Source organism: Lithobates pipiens, unplaced genomic scaffold, assembly GCF_037356315.1.
Source record: "Lithobates pipiens isolate NorthernLeopardFrog02 unplaced genomic scaffold, aLitPip1_a1.2 Scaffold_28, whole genome shotgun sequence".
Taxonomy (NCBI): domain Eukaryota; kingdom Metazoa; phylum Chordata; class Amphibia; order Anura; family Ranidae; genus Lithobates; species Lithobates pipiens.
This window is the reverse complement of record NW_027507789.1, coordinates 1,503,068-1,518,768: the sequence shown is the minus strand read 5'-3', so window position 1 is coordinate 1,518,768 and position 15,701 is coordinate 1,503,068. Positions and strand designations below refer to the sequence as shown.

The 15,701-nt window shown below is 47.0% G+C and overlaps 1 protein-coding gene across 1 annotated transcript in view; it reads left to right on the top strand.

Annotated features, from left to right (window-relative positions):
- The window catches only part of LOC143934988 (dynein axonemal heavy chain 9-like), a 301,551-nt gene that overhangs the window by 204,966 nt on the left and 80,884 nt on the right, over positions 1 to 15,701 (top strand). The window contains 3 exon segments of the mRNA XM_077458539.1: positions 1,405 to 1,566; positions 7,711 to 7,907; positions 11,574 to 11,736. Of these exon segments, the coding sequence (XP_077314665.1) occupies positions 1,405 to 1,566; positions 7,711 to 7,907; positions 11,574 to 11,736 (522 nt within the window).

Here is a 15,701-nt window from a genome sequence, read left to right as displayed (position 1 = left end):
TATAGAGATCTGTGTTTTTCTATCACCCCATAATAGCAATGATCTCAAGAGTTTTATGTAATATGTGTCCAGTCTAGGTCTCCAGAATATGTTTCCAGTCTCCAGCAAATCCAGTAGAATGTTAGCAGTCTCTGACCATCCCATGTAGTCTCCGACCATCTCCTGTAGTCTCTGACTATCTCCTGTAGTCTCCGACCATCTCCTGTAGTCTCCGACCATCTCCTGTAGTCTCTGACTATCTCCTGTAGTATACCTGTAGCCTCTGATGGCTTTCTGGGTGGGGTTTAATCTATGTAAAACTGTGATAGGTTTTTCTTAGGTACCAATGGAACCTTTGCCTGCAAATCTAATGATAATGGGTAGAGCCCAATTTAGGGTGGAAAGTCTGTAAAAACAATAGCAAAGTCTTTATACACTCCGGCCACTTTGTTAGGTCCCCCTTGCTAGTAGCAGGTTGGACCCCCTTTATTAGGCCCCCCTTGCTAGTAACCGTTTGGACCCCCTTTATTAGGTCCCCCTGGCAAGTAGTGGGTTGGACCCCCTTTATTAGGTCACCCTTGCTAGCAGTGGGTTGTACCCCCTTTATTGGGTCCCCCTTGCTAGTTGAGGGTTGGTCCCCCTTTATTAGGTCCTCCTTGCTAGTAACAGGTTGGACCCCCTTTATTAGGTCCCCCTGGCAAGTAGTGGGTTGGACCCCCTTTATTAGGTCACCCTTGCTAGCAGTGGGTTGGACCCCCTTTATTGGGTCCCCCTTGCTAGTTGAGGGTTGGTCCCCCTTTATTAGATCCTCCTTGCTAGTAACAGGTTGGACCCCCTTTATTGGGTCCCCCTTGCTAGTTGAGGGTTGGTCCCCCTTTATTAGGTCCTCCTTGCTAGTAACAGGTTGGACCCCCTTTATTAGGTCCCCCTTGCTAGTAAAAGGTTGGACCCCCTTTATTAGGTCCCCCTTGCTAGTTGAGGGTTGGACCCCCTTTATTAGGCCCCCCTTGCTAGTTGAGGGTTGGACCCCCTTTATTAGGTCCCCCTTGCTACTAACAGGTTGGACCCCCTTTATTAGGTCCCCCTTGCTAGTAGCGGGTTGGACCCCCTTTATTAGGCCCCCTTGCTAGTCGGTAGGACGTTCCAATGACAGGCGTCACACACAAACACGAAACGTCGCGTCCCACCGCCCAGCATCCCTGGCCAGTCATCTTTAGTCATTGACCTGCTTTTGCTCTGGTCTGTCGGGGGGGTTGAGTTCAGAAATAAAACACACAAAGATCTGAATGTCATGTTTTGTCGGGACGCGATGAAGGCGTTTCCCGGGATCCGATCGTTTTGCTTGACCGTCTTCCTGGGAGGCAACGGCTGCGAATTGTCTTCTTGTTTCAACTGCGACTTTAATGTGATTTTTCTCTGATTCAGGGCATCCTCTTCTCCACGCCGGACTGCCTGAGAACTCCGCAAGACTTGGTGAAGCTTTACCTTCACGAATCCAACCGCGTCTACCGCGACAAGATGGTGGAGGAGAAGGACATGGAGATGTTCGATAAGATCCAGGTGGACATGGTGAAGAAATTTTACGATGTAAGTTTTGCGAATTATTATGTGAATCCGCGATGTACCTGTGCAATGGAACTCTTACCGGGTCATTCGAGGATCCGACAAACTCTGTATCACTATAGTAACAGGGAGAAGAGGATTCTACAAGATCCTCCAGGGGGTCCATTAAGTGTATCTAAAGCTGAACATTTTATTTGGGTTATGGATGGATTGGTGAAAGGACTGACACGGATTTTGTCCTCTAAATTGCCTGATATGGAACTATATAAAATTATAAAATGAAACAATGTATTAATATATAACCGGACTTCACTATATAGGGGTCTCCGTCACAAATAGTCACCATGATGAATTATGTGCATTTCCTGTGATCACCAGCTCTACCCGCAAGGGCGATCTTAATCCCTGATGAAAACAAAAAAGGCTAAAACACTTGTTTTATCTTTTAAAAAGTGCATTTTAAGGCTGGGTTCACATTACAGTGGTGTACGAGATCGGATGTGATTCGCACCGCACTGCAGTGCAAATCACATGCGATCTCTGTGCGATGTGAGTTCAGCCATACAGATAGTATACAGATAGTATACAGATAGTATGGGTGAATTTGCATCGCATCTGGCCCAAACTCGTACAGGACCCTTTTTTTGGTCTGCAGCAGAATCACATTGCATGGGTGTTCACACCATGCGATCCGATTCCTGTCCGAGTTTGCAGATCGCACTGCGATATGCGAACTGATCTGGGGGTGTCAATAACTTTTCACTGACACTCCCAGCAGTTCGCATAGCGCAGTGTGAACTGCCTCCGGGAGGCATGCGATGCGGGAACCCGCAGTAGATTCGCAGCGTTCCCGCATTGCAGCAGTGTGAACCCAGCCTAAGGGGTTCACACTGCTGCAATGTGGGAGGCATGCGATGCGGGAACACTGCGAATCTACTGTGGGATCTCATATCGCATACCTCCCGGAGGCAGTTCACACTGCGCTATGCGAACTGCTGGGAGTGTCAGTGAAAAATGAATGACCCCTCCAAATCAGTCCGCATATCGCAGTGCGATCTGCAAACTCAGACAGGAATCGGATCGCGTGGTGTGAACACCCATGCGATCCGATTCTGCTGCGGACCAAAAAAAGGGTCCTGTACGAGTTTGGACCGGATGTGATGCGAATTCAGCCATACTATCTGTATACTATCTGTATGGCTGAACTCGCATCGCACAGAGATCGGATGTGATTTGCACTGCAGTGCGGTGCGAATCACATCCGATCTCGTACATCGCAGCAGTGTGAACCCAACCTAAAGGAAAGAGAAAAGACCAAAAAAAAGAAAAAAGAAAAAAAAATGTGTGTGCGTGTGTGTATGTATATGTATATCTATATATATATTATATATATATTATATATATATATATATATATATATATATATATATATATATATATATATATATATATATATATATATAGATATAGAGAGAGATATATATATATAGAGAGAGAGATATAGAGAGAGATATATATATATATATATAGAGAGAGATATATATATATATAGAGAGAGATAGATAGATATACATATAGATAGATAGATAGATTTCAGAGCTCGTTGTGAGGATGATATTAATCCCTGTTGAAAATGAGCATTAAAAAATAGGTTTTAACTTTAGTTTTTTTAAAGGGAAAAGCAAAACTTAAAAAAGAAAACAAAAAATCAAATCATTAAAGGAAAGAAAAAATACAAATGTAACAAAAGTTATTCCTGTTTCCATGTCCAATATAAACATGAACCGATCCCACGGCAGATGAATACAATAACTTTTAAAATTGGCAAATCCTATCCGGAATTGTAGAGAGTTTTTTAGAACGAGGTTTCCATTGTTTCTCATACTGAGGAAGTTTCTCTGGTCAATAATCATCACACAGAGTTGGGAGGGTTGTGGTTGGATGAGGGCGCTCCGGGTCCCCATGGATGTGGAATCCTCTGTACAGGCGATATATAGAGACAGACATTTATCATAGTCCCGCTCTGTAGACGGCGGTACGATGGGTCGGGGACACTGGGGGATGGGTCGGGGACACTGGGGGATGGGTCGGGGACACTGGGGGATGGGTCGGGGACATTGGGGGATGGGTCGGGGACATTGGGGGATGGGTTTTTCCTGGAAAAGCAGTGAAAACGATGGGAGATCTCCGAGCCGCCAGGTTAACGAGATGCCGCAGTGGAGATCGGTGAGCGTCAGACGTTGGGAGAGTCACCGGAGTCCCAACATGGCAATTTACAGAACATGTCCGGGAGTCGGGATAATTGTCACCGTGGGGGTCCCCTTCTGGAGATGGGCGTCACCCAAATACAGACCTCTTTATAAAGCTGAGCCAGAAGGAGCACCAAACACGTGTTTAAAGTCTAGAAATTTAATGTAATAATTACACAAATGGGCAAAAGACAACAAATGACTCCAACGCGTTTCAGGGGCTAAACAATACCTGTTCAACAGGGCTTTGCTCCCCCCCTTTTTTTCCCTTATTCTCTCTTTTTTTTTATTTGGTTCCACCCCCCTTTTTTTTTCTTTTTCTGGAATTGGTTCCCCCCCCACCCCCTTCATTTTTTTTCTGAAGGGGAGGGGAAGGGAATTAAAAACTAAAGGCTGATTTATAGGATCAAATCAGTTTGATACCTTTTTTACTTTTTCTACATATGAATTGGGATACAGATAGATGTAGAGAGGGATGTGATTTTATACTGTTTTGATACTACTTGGGTGTTTTGTATATAGGATACACTGTATTGTTTTTATTATTCTGAAATTGCAATAAAACAAAATAAATAAAACGATCAGGGGTGGGCTTTGCTATGTAACAGTAGTTGGTGGGCTTGACGCTGGAGCCTGGGCAAATTGGTCAAAACCAGGCGGATACAAAGTAAGAGAGAGAATTATTGAGAATGGCGCAGGTAAAAATACGTCTATTATTATTATTCAGGATTTATATTGCGCCAGCAATTTACGCAGAGCTTTACAATATAAAAAGGAGACAATGCAGTTACAATACAATAAAATACAAGAGGATTAAGAGGGCCCTGCTCAGAAGAGCTTACAGTCTAAGCTACAACATAATCATACACGTGAATGTGCTGGGGGGGGGGGGGTGTAAGATTATACAATAGTCCATAGGTCCAAAGATATCCATGGCAGCTCCTCAATGAGACGTCATCTCTGTAATATATGAAGAAACGGGAGGAGGGCGCCAACTAAGTGCTGTTTAACCACTTCCCGACCAGCGCACGACGATGTACGTCGACAGAATGGCACGGGCAGGCATATTGGCGTACAGGTACGTCGAATATTCAATGCCGCCCTGCCATCGGGAGCGCGCCGGCGGCGGCGCGCTCCCGCACTGGTCGGGGATCCCCGTGAGTCCGGTTGTGGGACCCGCGGACTGGATCGCCGCGGGCATCCCCGCGATCATCTCACGGAACGGCTGAATGGAGGAAATGCTGTGTAAACAACATTTCTCCATTCTGCCTAGCAACTAGTGACGCTGATCTCTGCTCCATGTGATTGGAGCAGAGATCAGTGTTCACTAAATGAAAGCCCAACCCCCCCACAGTTAGTAACACACCCCTAGGAACACTTAACCCCTACACTGCCACCCACTGGTTAACCCTTTCACTGCCAGTGTCATTTACACAGGAATCACTGCCTTTATATAGCAGTGATTACTGTATAAATGACAATGGTCCCAAAAATGTGTCAAAAATGTCCGATGGGTCCCCCACAATGTCGCAGTCACAATAAAAATCGCAGATCGCCGCCATTACTAGTAAAAAAAAAAATAATAAAAAATTATTAATAAAAATGCTATAAAACTATCCCCTATTTTGTAAACGCTATAACTTTTGCGCAAACCAATCAATAATCGTTTATTGCGATTTTTTTTTACCAAAAATATGTAGAAGAATACGTATCGGCCTAAACTGAGGGAAGAAAATGTTTTTTTATATATTTTTGGGGGATATTTATTATAACAAAAAGTAAAAAATAATGCGTTTTTTTCAAAATTGTCGCTCTATTTTTGTTTATAGCGCAAAAAATAAAAACCGTAGAGGTGATCAAATACCACCAAAAGAAAGCTCTATTTGTGGGAAAAAAGGACGTCTATTTTGTTTGGGAGCCACGTCGCACGACCGCGCAATTGTCAGTTAAAGCGACGCAACGCCGAATCGCAAAAAGTGGTCTGGTCTTTGACCAGCAAAATGGTCCGGTCTGAAAGTGGATATAGAAAAATACTTAGAATGGAAAAACCACATATATATGAGCTGCTGGTGCTGCACACCCCGAAACGTTTATATACTGGAAAGAAAATTGAAAATTATTCAAAGGTCGTTAATTAAAAATTCTTTATAATATCAAAAAACAATTTGACAGTTAAATAGGAGTTGTAAAAAATTGAGCTCTGGCATTCACATGAAAATTACAAAATCGTCAATCATGATGGAACTACATATTGTATGAAATCCTAATAAAATTTGCGTTTTACTGCAAAAGTGGTCTTCCACATAAAACCTCTACGCGTTTCGACCCTTCTAATTGTGGTTTTCTTCAAGGGGGGTGTTTTATTCAATCATGATGATGGAAGAGGGAAAGACATGTCCTATGGCCAGAGTTTTCTTTTAAAAGTTAATTTCAGCATTACCGAGACCATTTGTGTGTCGTCTCCACCTTCCACGGCACGGACCCCGCCCTCAGGGAACTTACAAGAGACTGTTTTGTATGGACCCCCAAAAGGAGATGAGGAGGGGAGCGAGCAGGCACCTATAGTATATAATTATAAACTTACTATTTTTACATTGTGTTCAAAAGCAGGGGGTATATGTTGTGGTATGTTGAGGATATTGCCACAATGAACAGCCATAGGAAAATACTTTATTAAAAATCAAAGAGTAGCAACTCAAAAGATGCACAAGAGCATGCAATCCACCCGGTGCAGCTCAACCTCTAACCACACTGCGAGGATTACATGCTGTATTCTTTATGCATCTTCTGTGTTGCCACTTTTGATTTTTAATAAAGTCTTTCCCTATACACTGCACTTAGTTGGCGCCCTCTGCCGTTTCCTTTACAAAGTAATTGTGTTAAGCAGCTATGCCGCCACTTCTGGCCGTTTGTTTTTTCGTGGTCCGTGTTTTCAGAATCACACTTGGATGGTAAGGATGAGCTCAGGCGTGTTCGCATGCTCCACGTGCAGAGCCCGCCAGGAAGTCGGCGCTGCGCTAATCACAGACAGTGACAACCCTCACTCCCTGTGATTATTATTATTATTGATTTATATAGCGCCAACAGTTTATGCAGTGCATTACAATGTATAGGACGGACAACACAATTACAGTACAATACAGAAGATACAGGAGGGCCCCCGGCTCATAGAGCTTACATTCTAAAGGAAGGGGGTGGGGGTACAAAAGGTAATAGCTGCAGAGAATGATTTGATGGGGGTGGTTCGGGGACAGTTAGGTGGGGGTGGGATCGGCTTCCCTGAATAAATGAGTTTTCAGGGAACTTTTAAAGGTGGACAGAGTAGGGGCTGAGCGGACAGACTGGGGCAGGGAGTTCCAGAGGAAGGGAGAGGCTCTGGAGAAGTCTTGAAGGCGAGCATGAGAGGAGGTAACAAGGGAGCTAGAAAGCAGGAGGTCGTCGGATTAGCGCAGCGCTGTGCCAACTTCCTGGCGGGCTCTGCACGTGGAGCATGCGAACACACCTGAGCTCATCCTTATTGGATGGGAGGTGGAAGAATGGAAAGGCCACAGAAAAGGTCACAAACACAGCACTGAGAATGACCGCTGCCCTTCAACGATGAAGAAACGAGTGCTGCGTGGGAACATGACTGTCCTCCTGAAGAGTAAAGGCCGATTACCACCATGGCTGCAGCCTCTATACTACACTTTCCCAGAGTCCCCTGTTACTACAAATCTGGAGGTGGTACTTTTATATGATAGCCAGTCGGAGTCTTTGTACAAAAACTGTCTGGTTCTTCAGTTGTGATTGAATTTGCCTGGCTGTGACCCTCGTAGGTCAGATGCGAGGGATTCCGTTTTGCTCCTCTGTGTTTTGTTTTCCATGTGTAGCGTCTTGGTCCGGCTTTAGAAGTAACTCTTTCCTTGGTCTATCTTTCCAGGACATAGATGAAACTCTGGAGCAGACAAGAACGCTGAACATGTTCTGCCATTTTGCAAATGGAGTTGGCGAGCCCAAATATATGCCGGTCCAGTCTTGGCAGTCGTTGAACAAGATCTTGGTGGAGACCTTGGACAATCACAACGAGGTCAATGCTGTGATGAACTTGGTTTTGTTTGAGGACGCCATGTGCCACATGTAAGTATAAAACACTAGGGCACTGAAGGTTGGTGGACCCTTCCGGTGCCGACTGAGTTCTGCCCCAACTCCGTCCTGCCGGAACCTGGACTCTGGTTCTCTGACCTCTGGTGGCCACCTATTTCCAGCTGTCTTGCCTGCTGGTTTAATCCCCAATTGTTTGGAGATCCTTCTAAAACTTCGATAGGTTGAGGTGAGTCATTTGATCAAGCAAGACAATCATATCTGAAAAATAGCAGCAGGTAAAAGATAAAGCCACGCCATAGTGGGAATGTAAGTGGCCACCTTAGCGTTTCCATGCTTTAAAAACGCATCAGTCTGCCAGATTCGTGCTCCAAAAAAACAAAACAAAAACTCCAGAACTTTTTTTGAGCTTCAGGCGACTTGTGGTGGAGATCTGAACCATCTCCATAAAGAATTTTTATATTTTTTCTCCTTCAGCGTTTTGGAGCTTCAAGCTACCAAAACGCAAAGGCGTGACTGGGGCCTTAAAGTGGAACTGTAGCTTGACCTACAGTAGGCAGCCATATTTGTTCACAGTACACTCGCCTCTAGGCTTTCCCTCCTCAGGGGCTGACCTTGAAAATTATTGGCTGAAAGTAGGGTTATCGGTGTAATGGCGATAAAAAAAAAGGAGAATGGGCACCGAAAAAAGCGTGCGATTTTCCAGCATTAACAGTGCATTTTTTTCTTTTTATATAGGTCATGTAACTAAAAAAAAACGCAACACGGGTGCATTTTTGATGCGTTTTTGTGGTGTGGCAAGCAGGGTTTTTAACACCGCAACGGACAAGTAAAGGACTGGTGTGAAGACTAAGGCTGGGTTCACACTGCTGCGATGTGGGAACGCTGCGAATCTACTGCGGGTTCCCGCATCGCATGCCTCCCGGCGGCAGTTCACACTGCCCTATGCGAACTGCTGGGAGTGTCAGTGAAAAGTTAATGACACCCCCAAATCAGTTCGCATATCGCAGTGCGACCTGCAAACTCGGACAGGAATCGGATCGCGTGGTGTGAACACCCATGCGAACCGATTCTGCTGCGGACCAAAAAAAGGGTCCTGTGCGAGTTTGGGCCGGATGCGATGCAAATTCAGCCATACTATCTGTATGGCTGAAATCGCATCGCACAGAGATCGCATGTGATTCGCAGTGCGGTGCAAATCACATCCGATCTCGTACACCGCAGCAGTGTGAACCCAGCCTTACACAGAATCTTTCTTGAGCTTTTCTTGCGCTTCTTTTTAACGTAAAAGCGATTTGAAAACCGCTCAGTGGGAAATCGGCCAAAAAGGTGCCAATAATGGCTGAAAAGACATTCCTATTCATGATATTAATTAAAAAGTCAAATCAAATTTTAATAAAACTAAAAAAAACAAAAAAAACTTTTTTTGGTTTTCGGCAAAGTTGATGCAGAATTTTCGGTTTCCGCACATGAATTTTCAGTTTTCGGTGCGCCACTACTTGCTACTTCCATCTTTTCTTCCTCTTCAGCCACGTCCGGCATCTCCTTGGCCATTGGGCGGCCTCTTACAATCTAACCCCACACTCTTTGGTTAGGAGTTTTACCGTTCACCGATATCGTTTTTCGTAGAGTCGCTCCATCTCCCGGTGTCAGGGCACTCGGCAACGCTCAGCTTTTTCTAGAGCTTATTATTTTATCTATACTCCGGTTGCGTTGTCAGAAGAGTCCATTTATTAGAGAAGGTAGGGAGCAGCGATAAGTTGTGCGCCATTCGTTGTGCGACGCGAGGACGCGGAGTCATCCGTTTTGGCCGGAGGATTGAAGGCCTCTGATTTCCCCAAGCGGAGGCCCGAGCGGTCATTGTGATCAGGAGACACCGGAATGCGTCTCCGGCGGCTCTCTGCTCGTGTAATTGGCCATCGCTCCTGAAGGAGACAGTTCTTGGAGTTGTTAGGGGCTTCGGCAGGCGCGGTACGAGGAGAGCGATGGCCTCATTACACATAACAAGACGGAGATCGAGCTAAAAGTACATCGGGAGAGGAACATCCCCCACTCATTTGTGTTCCCGCAGAACTTTGCCGCCAAAGTTTCTTCACTCTTCCGCAGACGCCTTTTATTTTCAGTATTTCATGAAGTCCCGGAGATGTAATGTGTCCGGAGAACAATGACGATGTTTTCTACAGATGAAGTCTCACGAAGTTGTTCACACCGACAAGATTCTGAAATGTCTTAAAGTGCAGAGCCAGCCAAATGTCTGCAGTGATTGCTGCCATGTAGACAGGAATGCATTTTTTCCAAAATTTCGAGGAAATGAAAACTCTTAATTAAAATTTGCAATAATGAAAAAATCCAGAATGGTGTGTGGGGGGGGGGGGGGGGGTACATCAGGTGTGCAGACAAAAAAAATCTGTGCAGGGATGGTGGAAACCCCTCATAATGGGCACAGCGGGTGTACAGACCCGGGAACTCAGCACAGGGATGGTGGGAACCCCTCATAATGGGCACAGCGGGTGTACAGACCCGGGAACTCAGCACATGGATGGTGGGAACCCCTCATAATGGGCACAGCGGGGGTACAGACCCGGGAACTCAGCACAGGGATGGTGGGAACCCCTCATAATGGGCACAGCGGGCGTACAGACCCGGCAACTCAGCACAGGGATGGTGGGAACCCCTCATAATGGGCACAGCGGGTGTACAGACCCGGCAACTCAGCACAGGGATGGTGGGGAACCCCTCATAATGGGCACAGCGGGCGTACAGACCCGGGAACTCAGCACAGAGATGGTGGGAACCCCTCATAATGGGCACAGCGGGTGTACAGACCCGGGAACTCAGCACAGGGATGGTGGGAACCTCTCATAATGGGCACAGCGGGTGTACAGACCTGGGAACTCAGCACAGGGATGGTGGGAACCCCTCATAATGGGCACAGCGGGTGTACAGACCCGGGAACTCAGCACAGGGGTGGTGGGAACCCCTCATAATGGGCACAGCGGGTGTACAGACCCGGGAACTCAGCACAGGGATGGTGGGAACCTCTCATAATGGGCACAGCGGGTGTACAGACCCGGGAACTCAGCACAGGGATGGTGGGAACCTCTCATAATGGGCACAGCGGGTGTACAGACCCGGGAACTCAGCACAGGGATGGTGGGAACCCCTCATAATGGGCACAGCGGGTGTACAGACCCGGGAACTGAGCACAGGGATGGTGGGAACCCCTCATAATGGGCACAGCGGGTGTGCAAATTAGAGAACTTGCCAAGCAACAAATGCCATTCTGTGCCGATTTCCTCCTTGGCAGATTAGCTGTCACCAGACTGACAAAACTAAGACCTCTAATCGCTGTGATTATTAGTAATTATTTTTTAGCTGCTCATGCGGTCCATCATTTCTGTTCCTTACTGGCAGGAAATCCCTAATATCGGCTCTTCTACAAATGTGGCCAATTATTATTAATGGGATTTGTTTGTCTTGGCCTTGGAATGGTGTTCGGGGAAGGTCCTTGGCGGGGGGGGGGGCAGGGAGCGATGCCAAGTGTCGGTATCCCGGACAAGTGCAAGCTTCAGTGGCCTGTCACCTCCGCTGTCTGCATGTTACACACGCCTCGTGCTCCCTGCCAGCTCGGGACCCCGCACAACATCCTCCCTCGTGTTCAGCCGGGAGTTGTATTAATATCTTTCTTCTGTTTCTATGTAGCTGCCGAATCAACCGTATCTTGGAGTCGCCCCGGGGGAACGCGCTGCTGGTCGGAGTGGGCGGAAGTGGCAAGCAGAGCCTGACGAGGTTGGCAGCCTACATCAGCTCCTTGGAGGTCTTTCAGATCACGCTGAGAAAGGGTTACGGCATCCCGGATCTCAAGGTAGGGAAGTGAGAGCACGAGCAACGCCTGGTGCCAAAAACGGTACAAGTTCCAAAACAGAAATGCAGCCAATCACATTACAGGTTCATTTTCTTACATCATCTACAAAAATGATTACTGGAAGCTGACTGGCTGATTTTATTTGAACCAATCCAACTAATTCAATTAGGGATCTATTTATAAAAATAAATTGCTCTGCGGGTGTCTCACGCATTTGCACAGCTCTCAGCAATAATCACCACAATTCATGTATTATGTTCACTTCCTATGAATGTCAGCTCCATCTAGTGGCCATAATGCTGTATAATCCTGCTATGGATATTTCAGAATAATACCACACTGTGACCACTAGAAGGAGCTAGTGCTCCTAGCAAGTACAAGTATTAGTATTATGGAGATTATTCTTGACAGCTGTGTGAATTTTTGAGACATTCACAGAGCAGGCTTTTGATTGACACCTTAAGGGTCAATTGAGTTTTTAGTTTTGATGGTGCTCAGTTGACCCACCAGCTTCTTAATTTACTTGCAAATTTTATTGATGAGATTTCCCCTTAGTAGTTTTGTGTCTCTGCCCCTCCCACAATGGGGAGATTTCCCTGCAGTAGTTTGTGTCTCTGCCCCTCCCACAATGGGGAGATTTCCTGCAGTAGTTTGTGTCTCTGCCCCTCCCACAGTGGGGAGATCTCCTGCAGTAGTTTGTGTCTCTGCCCCTCCCACAATGGGGAGATTCCCTGCAGTAGTTTGTGTCTCTGCCCCTCCCACAATGGGGAGATTTCCTGCAGTAGTTTGTGTCTCTGCCCCTCCCACAATGGGGAGATCTCCTGCAGTAGTTTGTGTCTCTGCCCCTCCCACAATGGGGAGATTTCCTGCAGTAGTTTGTGTCTCTGCCCCTCCCACAACGGGGAGATTTCCCTGCAGTAGTTTGTGTCTCTGCCCCTCCCACAATGGGGAGATTTCCCTGCAGTAGTTTGTGTCTCCGCCCCTCCCACAATGGGGAGATTTCCCGCAGCAGTTTGTGTCTCTGCCCCTCCCACAATGGGGAGATTTCCTGCAGTAGTTTGTGTCTCTGCCCCTCCCACAATGGGGAGATTTCCTGCAGTAGTTTGTGTCTCTGCCCCTCCCACAATGGGGAGATTTCCCCCAGTAGTTTGTGTCTCTGCCCCTCCCACAATGGGGAGATTTCCCTGCAGTAGTTTGTGTCTCTGCCCCTCCCACAATGGGGAGATTTCCCCCAGTAGTTTGTGTCTCTGCCCCTCCCACAATGGGGAGATTTCCCTGCAGTAGTTTGTTTCTCTGCCCCTCCCACAATGGGGAGATTTCCTCCAGTAGTTTGTGTCTCTGCCCCTCCCACAATGGGGAGATTTCTCTGCAGTAGTTTGTGTCTCTGCCCCTCCCACAATGGGGAGATTTCCCGCAGTAGTTTGTGTCTCTGCCCCTCCCACAATGGGGAGATTTCCCGCAGTAGTTTGTGTCTCTGCCCCTCCCACAATGGGGAGATTTCCCCGCAGTAGTTTGTGTCTCTGGGGGAAATCTTGGTCAGCTTGGCATGGCACTGCTCCCGGACCTCAGGTGACAGAGACACCAAATTTGGGGAGCACTGAGAGGAGACCCAGGATTACAACATATCTGATTTTGGGGCCGGCCAGCTTGCTCAGGTAATGGACCATGCCCTAGATTGGTGTCCTGGTCACTTAGGGTTCGGGAGCAAGGCCGTGTCAAGCTGACCAGGATTTCCCGTAGAGCTCCTGTATTTATAGGCATTGAGAAGTGAAATAAGGAATTGCTTCACTTTGGGTACATTTTGGTTTTACCTACATGCTCTGGTCCCATTGTGTACTCAGTGGGGTGTGCCTGTCCTCCAATAGTGAAAAGAGATGCCTCAATCTGAGAAGATAAATAGCGGTAGGAGGGGGGGGGCGGGGACCGCCATCCTTAACCTTACGGTGATGAAGGTGCGGGAGATGTCAGGAGCTACTCCAAAAAAAATGCCCCATGACAAACGGGATTATGGGCGCTCCCGGTACCCAGGGAACGGACAATTAAGTATAAAAAATATATATTTTTATTATAGAGAACAAAATTGATACATATTAATACAATGTATAAAAATTGTTCATTCCCCGGGGACCGGGAGCGCCCATAATCCCGTTTGTGGGGCATTTTTTTTTTGGAGTAGCTCCTGACATCTCCCGCCCCTTCATCCCTGTGTGTGACGGTGGGAAGGGGCTGAGTGTAAGCTTAGAGTGTAAGCTCCTGTGGTGCAGAGACTAATGTGAGTGGCTCAGTACAGCACCACGGAATATGTTGGAGCTATAAATGATAAAGTGTGACAGTGGCTAGGGGCATTAGAGTGCAAGCTCCTGTGGTGCAGAGACTGATGCAACTGCTTTGGTGTTCAGAATTGGCTTTCGCGACGACAAATAAAATGCGCGGCGTGGCGGGCGGGGAGATAATCACTGAGATCTTCTCATTCCTCTGTAGGATCACATTTAACCTTTCCTCTATCTGATGGCGGATTCCATAACACGAGCCGTTTTCATCTTCTCCTCTCTCTACACAATAATTAAAGTCCTCCGAGTCCCGGAATAGAAGAGCCAATTCCGCATGGCTGCCCCATCTGCACGGGGTTATCACCACCCTCAAACACATCCGTCTCCATGTAATTCCCATCTTCCTCTCCCCGCTCGGCCTCGCTGGGGGGGCATCTCCGGGGGTCTTATGTGGAGAGGGAGGCAGTGATCTGTATGGGGCTGGCTGTGTGGGTGATTCTATTGTCTACAGATGGGAAATCCTCTCCTACGGGGGTCACCGCCATAACCCGCCATGCATCACCGCCTATGGATTATGTTTCAAAAATACAATAAAAAACGGGGACCATCATCCTACATTTTAGACAATGATGGGAAAGAAGGGAATTGAGTAAGGGCCACTCCAATAGACATATTGGCCCTTAAACACCCAGAGTAGATTGGAAAACATTAATAAAAATAATATTTATTAGAGAGTTATACAAAGACATTCATGAATTACAGTAACAACAAAATAATTGTTACAGATACCAGTACAGTAAAGGGGGCTTCCAAAGTCCGATAAGCCCCCCCACCCGCAGACCCCAACAACCACTGGCCAGGGTTGTCTGTAAGAGGCCCTTGTCCCCATCAACATGGGGACAAGATGCTTTGGAGGGCAGGCGGCCTTATGGTTTGGGTTCCCCCGCTTGCTCCTCCGTTCCACCTTGCTCCTCTGGTCCCCCCCGTGCTTCTCTGGTCCCCCCCGTGCTTCTCTGGTCCCTCACATGCTCCTCTGGTCCCCCACATGCTCCTATTTATTACTGAGTTATACAAAGACATTCATGAATTACAGTAACAAAATAATTGTTACAGATACCAGTACAGTAAAATTCTAAAGTAGTAACCCCCCACAGGTATGGAGGGGTACAGATGGTATTGGTGTAGACGTGGACCTCAACTAGTTTTGCGGCCTATGCCGCTTCCTCAGGAGGCGTCAACCCAAATATCTAAAAGAGATACAATATAGAGATGTATAATAGCAAGTAAACAATAGGCAGTGATGCTGCCAACCAAGATAAAATATTGGAGTATTGAATTAAACCAGTGCGACCCACCAGTAGCAGGCGGCAAAGCTGAGACACCCAGAAAAATGGGTGTTCCCCCTGGGGGTGGACACGGGGGGGGGGGTGTTATGTGTGTGTGTGGGACTAGAAGGATTTAATACATAAAATAATTGTTAATATCATGGGGGGGTTAATACATTTTAAGAGTTATTAAGAAAAGAGAAAGACAGGGAGAGAAGGGGGGGGGGGAATGGGGGAGGGAAAGGGAGGGGGGACGGTGGTGAGGAAGTGTGGGGTGAGATAGTGAGGGTGAAAAGGGAAGGGGAGAAGGAAGAAAAGGGATTGAGAGGGAAAAGAGGGGAGGAGAAGAGGGGGGGGGGGGCACGGCTTA